Source organism: Oryza glaberrima, chromosome 1 (genome assembly GCF_000147395.1).
Source record: "Oryza glaberrima chromosome 1, OglaRS2, whole genome shotgun sequence".
In the NCBI taxonomy this organism is placed as follows: Eukaryota; Viridiplantae; Streptophyta; class Magnoliopsida; order Poales; family Poaceae; genus Oryza; species Oryza glaberrima.
The window spans coordinates 36251737-36262088 of NC_068326.1; the positions used below are offsets into that span (position 1 = coordinate 36251737).

Consider the following 10352-nt stretch of genomic DNA (forward strand, 5'->3'; position numbering starts at 1 on the left):
TGCAACTGGAATCCCAAGCAGGTAGGGATCCAAATTATTTTATTAATGGACTGGCTGTGATTAGCATTCGTAATGGTACGTGGTTCTGCAATGCAGTCACAGTTTTTACCGAATACATTGTAGCAGGGGTAGTGTGTTTCAGGTCTTCCAGACGAGGTTCAGTTGAGTTCAGTGCAGCTTGTTTGCGACGTAAAGGAGGTGGCTGATGTTTGTTGGGGGGTAGTTCTGCAGGAGCTTGAGATTGGAAGTGAAATCACCAGCCAATAGGCGTTTTCGGACAAGAATCAGCATTGCACAGCAGATTCTGAGCAAGGTCTCCTGCACTCGGCAGATAAAGTTTCAGGCGACGAACTGGAAAAACCAAGCCTTGCAGGATAAACCAGGGTGTTTTGTTTGCTACCTGAGGACCATCAGGATCACTTAATAGTGTGTCCCATATGTGAATAGTGTCAGCAAAGTTGAACTCCTGGGTTAACAGTAGCGTAATCCACCGGAATGCGTAGAACTGAGGATTAATCTGCAGAAACAGAAACCATGCTTGTGTTAATTTTGCTGCAGGCACAAATAAGGATAGCAGTGGCAGTAGTGTGGATTTCCTGCTACAATGTTTCCTAGCATGATGACAAAACTACTGTATGAATTATTAGGTCCATGCCAGATCGAAATAGATGCAATGTAGTTTGAACACTACATAAAGCAAATCTGTCAGAGGACCACACTAAACACATCAGAAATTGACAGTACTCAGTACAAAGAACATACTTACTTCTGTTGTTATTTCCAAATGACGCTGAAGCTCTCCATCATACTTCGCAACAAGTTGCGACAGTTTTGAGAGAGTACCTTGAATGCCAACAGCACTGTTGTCTAGTTTCTGGCAGAAGTTGTCTCTAAACCCACTAAGTAACTCCATGAAGCAGAAGAAAGAATCAGCTTCTGCAAAGTTCTGTAGGGATTCCGGATAGCAAAGTCATGGTTAGATAGTCCCACAGAAACTATTGCTATAACGAACAGCAACTGACTACAGTCTGCTCTAAATCACACAGGGCATTAAGCATATATATGGTAAAACAATTGCTTACTCCATACAGCATTTTTATCATCTGGATCATTCCGAAACACAAAGAAGAGAGGTGCCAAAATTTCATTCATCCCTTGTACATAACGTATTCCGGCATTCAGCTTTGCAAAGATAATCAGTATATTTTTCAGAGATTCCTGGTAAGGATGACCTATGATCAGTCAGGTTTCTGAGCAGAACTCTGTTTAGACTTAGATAGTGGAGTTCACCTGATTGGACTTTGCAAAAGATGAGTCTCCACAGAAAAAATGCATGTCAGGGTGAGTGCGCTTCACATCACGGTCAATTTGCTCGATAATCTCTGAATACTGCACGAAAGATATATGTCAAAGCTGATATAAATTAGTAGTAACATCAGAATGATGCAAGCTGGTGAAAAATACAAACATAGGGTGCGCGTACTAGAACAAAAATCTGATCCTCCTAATACTAAAATGCAAACCTATTCTTTTAACCAGCACGTATTTGACTAATTATGTAGTCCCCAAAATAACAAACTGAAACAAAGAAGAGCACAATAGTTTAGAGATTAGCATCATGTCAAGTGGTTTACAATATTCTAGTTATGCTTGGTCTTTTCTATGATCAAATCACAAAAGCTCCAAAATAGTTCCAAAAGAATGTAAGCACATCTGCTACTGGCACCAATCTAGTTCTAATATAAGATCTAAGAAGATGCAACTAGTCACAATGTGACAATAATTTGTAGATGAACAAACAAACAACAACAACAACATATGTAAAAAGATCCATATCCAAAGGCAACAGTGGGCACCTCAAAGAACTGATTCCATGCAGTTGTCTTCCCAAGGCTCAATGGGTGCTCTTCTTGTGTAACCTCTGATCTATGAAGTAACCCATTATTGATACTCCCTGCATTCTCACTCCCTTGGCCTTCTAATTCCTGTTGCCGTGCAATTTCCATCTACCTAACAGAATTAGAATTCAGGATCTCTATTTTGTAGTGAGGTCTAACAAGCAAAAAGGGATCTCAGGTACTATACTACACTGCACGTGTATCTTAAAATTACAATCAAAATAGAGAAAGTCACAAATCTGAATCTGAAGGGGCATACAGGGTTGCTAAGGAATTCTTCTTTAAAGGCTGCGTACTGTGATCTCTTCTTTGCCAACTCCTGCTCCCACAGGGCACGATCACTCGGCAAATAGCCCAGCAACAGCTGCAAAACTAACATAAATTTTATCACACATAAAGCATAACTTTTTGAAGGCTGGCATGCTGATCACATCAAATTAACTAACAGAAAAAAAACAGCAGCCCTGAGTAGATGAACAATATGACCATAAGGCCGATTTTAATCGGACATTACGTCATAAAGGATAGGGGTAAAGGATTAGACTAAATAATGGACATGTGTAATCAACGATCAGAAACATAAGACAGTAGAATAATTGAACAATGTCTAGACTCTAGAACGCAACAGAAAGTAATCTACTGTCATTACGCTCATGAACCTAACCTCCAAACCTGTACCTACGGAACGATCCGAGATTAATGAAAAGACGAGCAAATCGAGAGCACCTTCCACACAGTAGGACGGACGGCGGCGCCGTCAGGGACCCCCTGAGCAGCCAGCATCCTCAGCTCATCGAGATCTATCACCTTCTTGGACAGCTGCGCCAATTCCCCAACCCACAACGACCCATCAAAGCTGAAAAACAGTAAGCCAAATACGAATACACAGAGCCTAGTAACGCGATATCTTCAGGAAATCTCACCGCCGCGAGGAGACGGGACTGCCGCGAGATCTCGAACTCCGGCGGAGGGGGCGCCCCCGGCGGGGATCGCGGCGATGTCGCCATGGATTTGGAATTTTGGATGACGTCAGAATATCTGAATTTCTTGGGCCCTGGAAGATACGCATCGCGATCCGTTCTGGTCCGTAGATCTTGTGGGACCCGGTGTAATACGCTCATGGACGGCTCAGATCGTAAGCTGACTTTTCATGCTTAAGTAGGGCCCACTTCACGGTCTCATTAAAGCGGCCACCAGTTTCATGTGGGCTTCCTAATAATTGAGAATGTGTACTGGGCCGAAATTTCGGCCCTGCTATGAATTCCAGTTTAGTCGTAGCTCTGTCACAGGCCTAACTGAAGTGCAAGCCCAACAATTACGTACAGCATCAGAACCAAACTCTGAACCTTTTTCTTTTTTATTTCATATAATTATTACTGTTTTTTTCCCTCGAATACGCTTATACACATAAGAGCTACGTATCATTGCGTTAAGAAGAAGAGAAGTACAAGTAGACGGGCATTACAAACACCAGATCATAATTAATTTACAGATAGATCTTTGACGTATGATCAGAGGCAAAGATAAGAAGAGGACCAAGGTATTGAACAAATGACAACATATGCTCTCTCTTCATATCAATCGCACACTCAAAAAAAAAAAAATCACCAACTTGTACTGTGTTGGGAACTACTAAATCATTTTGACACCTAACAAAGCTTGCGAATGATGCTTTCATTGGATTGTGACGATAGTGACAACAAGATTATAGATTCCATCTCGTGTTTGGCACATAATTAATCTCTGTCAATATCAAGTATTAGTAGTCGGTGCAGGAAGCTGAGGCGAAGTAGATAGGAATGCTCTGCAAGAAAATGATAACGTTAGAGGTGATCAACTAGACGAGTAAGTCAGAAGGTCAGGCGTAAGTGTACACGCATATATACCAAGTCGAGTATTTTACGGTGCAGATGACAAAGTGACGTATATATGTTCCTAGAACAAAATCGAGTGCACAAGTCTGAAACTCTGAATTTGACTAGGCCAGGAACAAATTGGTCTTTCTCAACCCGTCTTAAAAAAAATTGGTCTTTCTCTGGATGAACTGTGCTGTTAGTTGCAATATCAAGCGTTGAGATCTTTGTTATGGGTCAGCTTTTCAGAGCATTTTCCATGTGTGTATATAATAGTCTTATAATGGGAAAATTAGCTGGTCTGAGACAAAAATCACACAAAAAGGGCTGACCACGGAGTAGTTGTTCTGGTCTTGCAGCTTGCAGGTTAAGGCCCCTAATCACCCATGTGTTTTATCCCAGCATCATAAGTCCCCTCCATGATTCTTTTTGTCTGCCTTAATTGCAGAAGTCCTTTTCATTACTTGCAAATTATAATCGGTAAATTTACATTTAATATAGATAAGTTTTGATGCTCTGGCATTTGAACAGAAGATGGAACTAGTGAATCTGTGATGCGGATATTCAGTGTGCGATAATTTTGCAGCAGCTCAACTCTGAAGCCGACAGCGCCGGCAGCAATAGTGTCATGCATGAACACACATATGCTGAAGTGTTAAACAGGTCAATGATTAATCTGGTCCCACCCCATCAATGTCATTAGCAGTCATCACCTCCTGAACTAAGATTACTGCAATGGTGACATTGGATTGCTGCAAGGGGCAAATTAACCTCCTTCTCAGTGGCCCAGAAATGGCGTGTCTGAAAGGTCAAACTATACCAGAAGAAAACTAGTGTACTTAGGAAATTTGTTTGGTAAACGAAGTGATCAGATATCTCAAGCGATCTAATAACCATCTATCTTAACCGATAAGTTGAATCTTTTTTTAGGCCATGATGTTTGGTATAAGCAATTCTTAGGGCTCGAGAAAAGGTAAGCTCAACAGAAAGCTAGGTATAACTAGCATAGGTTCTTTCCTCCAGATTAATGCATGGACCTCTTTTTCATGTCATGCACAGACTACTTAATTTATCCATGGAATTAAACATAGTTCGTAGCTAACCAAAATATGCTCTATAGAATAATCTTGGAACTAACCTTTGGCACTCCGAAGAAGCAAAAAGTGCTCAAAAGTGCACATTTAAGAACAGTGCATGTCAATTCAACTGCACTATTTATATTCTGTAGAATTCTTTAGAATTGCTGCACTTGATGCAACAGATCAAGCATGGTTTAATCCATCCAAAAAGAGATAAGTCTCACAAAAACCATGCACCCTACTCGCCACGTCCGCCGTTCATGCATGTGGCCGAGACATCCCATAACCCACAACCAACTTGCTACTAATTACTCGATTAGTAACTAATCGCGGGGCCGTACAAGGGGGACTAAACTAATCAGGCGCCACGTCGGATGTGCTTACCACGTCGCCTCCCCCGGATAGAGCCCAAGGTGGTCGCCTCGCCGCGGAGGCGGGGGCGATGCTGAGCTGTCACTGGCTGTTGCTTCCTTTGGGCCGTGGTGGGCCTATGCGGATGAGGACGGGGTGGGGCCCACGGGGGCGCCACGTCGACGTTGTGGGGGGAGGCTTATGTGGCGCTTGCTCGTTCCAAGAGCCGGTTTAGCTACTCGACCTCTAGGAGGCGACGCGACCACGCACGCCCACGGCGCCCGCGTTTGCCAGCCAGATTTTTGCGGTTTGATCCCTTGGTTACTTGTGAACTCTGTAGAGGGGCTCGTGCATTTTTGCCTTATGTTAGCGTTTTGTGTCGGCCACTTGTGTAACTAGTGGTACTATAAATTAACTTAGCTACCATCCATGATCTTTGTGTTTTGATTGTAAAAGACTTTTTGGTGAATGTAAGAAAGAGTTTTGAATAATTCTATACTTTATACTAATTCTGTCCCAAATATAAATATTTTTAGCTATAAATCTATATAATTGTGTGTTCAGTTTATAGCTAAAACTTGCTATAATTGCTCAATATACATACTTTTTTTTCCTCATATGATTACGTTCCATAAATAAGTTTGTGCAGTTGACGATGGTCAGCCCGTCTTAAACCAACCTCACGTAGTCACGTCCTCACCACGCACAGTGTAGAGAAGGATAAAGGGCTTTTGTGAAAATAAAATTCTACCCGGGGGCTTCCATCAAAAAAGAACAGCCGTTCAAAGGACCGCAGTTTTTGGATTTCTATATAAACCTTCAAAAACCCGCGGCAATTGCCCTCAGATGCATAGTACTCGCACGCCGCGACGCCTCTGCTGAACATTTCGCTCTCTTCCAAGATATTTTTTCCTCCCACGATTCCTTCCTTCCATCCCTGTGGGGATTCATCGGCTCATCCGTACTAGCACAAGATGTGCGAGGGTGTGCGGGCCGCCGGCGACGCCGCCGCCGCCGCCGACGTCGACGTCATCACCTCCTCCGGCCGCCGGAGGATCCCCGCGCATTCCACTGTTCTTGTAAGCTTCTCCTCTTTCATCAGCAAATTCATGAATCCTTTTAGCTGGAGATAGTTTCTGTGGTCAAATTCTGGTTGGCGTCGGGCGTGTTCTGACGAGGAAATCTCCGTTTAATTCTTTGTTTGTTTGGTTTGATCACCAGGCGTCGGCGTCGCCGGTGCTGGAGAGCATCCTGCAGCACCGCCTGAAGAAGGAGAGGGACGCCGCCGCCGCCGGCGGCAAGGTCCGCAGGGCCGTCGTCCGGATCCGCGGCGTCACCGACGACGCCGCGGCCGCCTTCGTCCGCCTCCTCTACGCCGGCAGCAGGTACCGTGCCCTCGTCCATTCCATTCGGCCATTCCCCTCTAGGATGGGATTTCTGCTGGTAGTCTTTGCTTTTCGAGCATCCGTTTCTTGCAAAAGATGGGCGATTAGTTGAAGAATTAATGGTCTTCGAAGACTAATTACTCGTATTAACTCACGAGGGGGAAAGAAAAACATGTCACGCGTGTAGGCCACGCTGACAAGAAACTCGATCTCTTCTTCTATGGTTTAGTTGAAAATTATATATTTTTAGTTTATTTTTTTTATTAGAGGGTACGTTTTTTCTGTTATCATGGTAGCAGTAATTGGCTACTAATAATTGCTACCTAAACTATGAAAACGGTAGATACGACGAAATGATGTTGAAAGTTTTTAAGCGATGATAAACAGTGGGTGAAAATATGCTTAATCACTATTCTGTATCTGTAGCAGAACGAGCAAAACCTTCGGAGCGAATGCTGTAGGAAAAAAACTGAAATAAAAATCTGGTGTCCAAAGTCCTTGCTAGATAGGCAGTCCAATCAAGGCAGGCCCGGCTAAACCACGGATATTTTCTTCATCTATCACACAGCTTACAGATCCAATGAACCATTCCAAGAATCTCGCTAAGTGATTAGACAGATCGCTTTGGCAGCCTCCGTGATAAAATCCCCTCCAAGTTGGCCAATTTGCCGATTTTTTGTGCCTCATCAAACTGTGCGAGTCTTGACAAGGCAGGTCAGGTAAGGTGACACAACACAACCCCACACAAATGACACAAACAGAGCACCGAAACATCGCCATCTCCAGCTTCGAGAGCCGTAAACAAATCTCGTGGAGCAGAATCCATGCCTTGCCTCGGCGCGTCGACTTGGACGGCACAGACAGAGAAAAAAAAAGAGAGAAAAAGTAGTAGTAAAGCGAAGCAACGACAAGTACTAGACCACTAGAGCAGTAGGAGAAGTCGAGAAGAGGATGATTTTGGCTTTCTTTTTCCGCCGCTTGGTTTGGAGTTTGGTGTGGTAGCGCCTGCCTAGTTGGAACCCTCCCCTTGCAGGCGAGCACCAAGCAGGCAGCCGATCTCGTCGGCGCCACAAGAAAAATCGTTGCTGTCGCTGGTGCGGCTTGCAGGGCCGGGACCGCTCGCCGCCTCAGCCATCATCTCGTGTTGGTTTTTGTTGAAAAAAAAAAGAACTCTCTTTTTTGTGTGTGGAGATGCAGAGGTAGGGACCTGCCCAAACTGTCCCAGTGTCCCGATCCGTTTGAAACGAATGAAGACTTTCGTGCCTTTCTCAACATTAGTAATAGAGTAAATTTCACAAAAGTAGAAGTTTTATGGTTCAAGTTGCAGAAAATCACACACATTTTGACACTTGGCATTTAAGTACATATATTTCGGTAGTTTAGTTTCACAAAACCACACTATCGATGAATGGATTCACCCGTGAGATGACGTGGTTGTTCCATCTAAGATGAGGACGTGGCATCATATTAATTTCGTGCGATGGCTAGTAATAGAATGCCATGTACTCGTCTTAGGTGTAACAGCCACATCATCTCGCGGGTGAATCTATACATTGATAGTGTAGTTTTGTGAAACTACACAACCAAAATATATGTACTCAAGTGCCAAGTGTCAAAGTGTGTGTGATTTTATGCAACTTGGACCACAAAACGTGTGGTAGAAATATTTGAGAAAAAAAACATTTGCATATTAGACGTGCTAATACTGTGTAAATTTTGTTAACTAATTGTGCAGTGGTGATGAGGAGGAGATTGACGAGAAGAGCGCGGCGCAGATGCTGGTGCTGGCGCACGCGTACCGGGTGCCGTGGCTGAAGCGGCGGTGCGAGGGGGCGATCGGGTCGCGGCTCACGGCGGAGTCGGTGGTGGACACGATGCAGCTGGCGGCGCTGTGCGACGCGCCGCAGCTGCACCTGCGCTGCACCAGGCTGCTCGCCAAGGAGTTCAAGGCCGTGGAGAAGACCGAGGCGTGGCGATTCCTCCAGGAGAACGACCCCTGGCTCGAGCTCGACATCCTCCAGCGCCTCCACGACGCCGACCTGGTATACATCATTATCGCTGTTCATCAACATGGTAGAATTTTACAGGAATTTCACACAAAAACAATTCAAACTTTGAATTGTGCACTCGATGTGGTGTGGGGTATCCATGTTGGGCGCTTTTGTAAATGGCTCTGTGACACACGGTTCCATTGACACCGAAATGCATGGGAGGATTTGCACAGTGGGTCGTGCACTAGGGGAACATGATTTTGAGCGTGTTTTACTGGGATCTTTCGAGCCTTAAGTCCCTGGAATAGCCGGGGGCCACCGTGTCGCACTCGTGCACACATTTTATATCGAGACGTGCTTTGCGTTTTGTGGTTGGTTGGTGGATTGAATGAGAAATTTCTTGTATCTGGGGGAGGCTAGGTCGGTCCGGTTGGTCTGTCCAACCACGTTGAATGGACTTCGAACGGCTTACCGTCTCGAAGTTTCCCGATCCTAAACGTTTTTGTTATTGTCGAATGATTTTGATTTTGACAAGAACCTAACATGTTTACTTTGATGCATTTTTAATCTTATCAAATTTTAGTAAAGTTGTTAAAATTGTGGCTACATTTAGTTTGCTGCCAAATTTTGATAACTATATAAGAAATCCTGCCAAAATTTTGGTAAGTTACCAAAATTTTGACAACTATGCTAAAATTTTGGTAAGGTTTTTTTTGGCATTAAAGTGAACATGCCTTAATTGACCAATAATCTCTGAAATAGACTGATAAAATCGCATGATTTTTGTTTTAGTATTTTTTTTTACTACTACTAGAATTCATGGTGGTTGATTTTTTTTTCTCCGGTGTGATTGAACGGTGCAGCGGCGGAGGAAGTGGAGGAGGAAGAGGGCGGAGCAAGGGGTCTACGTGGAGCTGAGCGAGGCGATGGACTGCCTGAGCCACATCTGCACGGAGGGGTGCACGGAGGTCGGGCCGGTGGGGCGTGCGCCGGCGGCGGCGCCGTGCCCGGCGTACGCGACGGCGTGCCGGGGACTGCAGCTGCTGATCCGCCACTTCTCCCGGTGCCACCGCACCAGCTGCTCGCGCTGCCAGCGCATGTGGCAGCTGCTCCGCCTCCACGCCGCCCTCTGCGACCTCCCCGACGGCCACTGCAACACCCCTCTCTGCATGTGAGTGATCACAATGTCACACTCACACACCCGTAAAAGCGTCTCTTAAACATACGCTTGAAAAGATGAAAACTAGCGATATCATCTAATCTCACTAAAATATCGTTGAAAGTCTACATGCGTATGCGTAATATTCGATTAGCTTACATTGATCTGGTTTTGACTTGGGAAAAAAAAATCTTTGCATTGTGTCTTGCAGGCAGTTCAGGAGAAAGGAGGAGAAGGCGGCAGCGAAGGCGAAGGCAAAGGCCGGCGATGATGACGATAAGTGGGGGCTTCTGGTGAAGAAGGTGAGGGTTGCCAGGGCCATGTCTTCTCTGGGCAAGAGGAGGCAGATGAGTTGCTCCCAGTGCTGAGCAAGTGCAAGCACAGCATCAGCCTGAGACAGTCAAGAGAAGAGTATTGTAGTATAGAAGGGTACTACTATGTAGTTAGGCATAGTGCATGAGTGTATTGAAGTGAGCTATTTTTTGGTTTGTTCAAGATGGTTTGGTCTCTCAAGTTTGAGTTGCTTTACTGTCTTCAATTTGTAGAGTTCTTTTGTGAGGTGAGAGAAATGGGCTGAAATCTGTTGTAAAATTGCCTATATCGTAAATAAACTTTTAATAGTGAGGTATATGATCA

At 44.7% G+C, this 10352-nt stretch overlaps 2 protein-coding genes across 2 annotated transcripts; one reads left to right on the forward strand and one right to left on the reverse strand.

The window, feature by feature from the left end:
• LOC127773016 (uncharacterized) lies at window positions 1-2915 on the reverse strand. The gene is made up of 9 exons (XM_052299031.1): window positions 2822-2915; window positions 2625-2717; window positions 2158-2262; window positions 1857-2006; window positions 1291-1389; window positions 1090-1218; window positions 767-946; window positions 401-517; window positions 1-318 (listed from the first exon to the last, which is right to left on the reverse strand). The coding sequence occupies exons 1-9, from the start codon at window positions 2903-2905 to the stop codon at window positions 169-171; spliced, it is 1107 nt and encodes a 368-aa protein (XP_052154991.1). The 5' UTR covers window positions 2906-2915; the 3' UTR covers window positions 1-168.
• A 3115-nt stretch (window positions 2916-6030) lies between these two features.
• Window positions 6031-10352, forward strand: LOC127773027 (BTB/POZ and TAZ domain-containing protein 2-like). Its single transcript, XM_052299040.1, has 5 exons — window positions 6031-6260; window positions 6403-6566; window positions 8302-8608; window positions 9421-9728; window positions 9928-10352. Exons 1-5 carry the CDS (start codon window positions 6156-6158, stop codon window positions 10082-10084), a joined length of 1041 nt encoding a protein of 346 aa, XP_052155000.1. The 5' UTR covers window positions 6031-6155; the 3' UTR covers window positions 10085-10352.

Bases quoted from the DNA above. Each gene is read 5' to 3' on its own strand.
- LOC127773027 (XM_052299040.1), top strand. From the start codon at position 6,156: ATGTGCGAGGGTGTGCGGGCCGCCGGCGACGCCGCCGCCGCCGCCGAC. The intron at 6,261-6,402 runs GTAAGCTTCTCC...TTTGATCACCAG, and splicing joins CCGCGCATTCCACTGTTCTT to GCGTCGGCGTCGCCGGTGCT. The intron at 6,567-8,301 runs GTACCGTGCCCT...CTAATTGTGCAG, and splicing joins CTCCTCTACGCCGGCAGCAG to TGGTGATGAGGAGGAGATTG.
- LOC127773016 (XM_052299031.1), bottom strand. From the start codon at position 2,905: ATGGCGACATCGCCGCGATCCCCGCCGGGGGCGCCCCCTCCGCCGGAG. The intron at 947-1,089 runs GTATGGAGTAAG...GAATCCCTACAG, and splicing joins ATCCAGATGATAAAAATGCT to AACTTTGCAGAAGCTGATTC. The intron at 319-400 runs GTAGCAAACAAA...TGCCGAGTGCAG, and splicing joins GTGATCCTGATGGTCCTCAG to GAGACCTTGCTCAGAATCTG.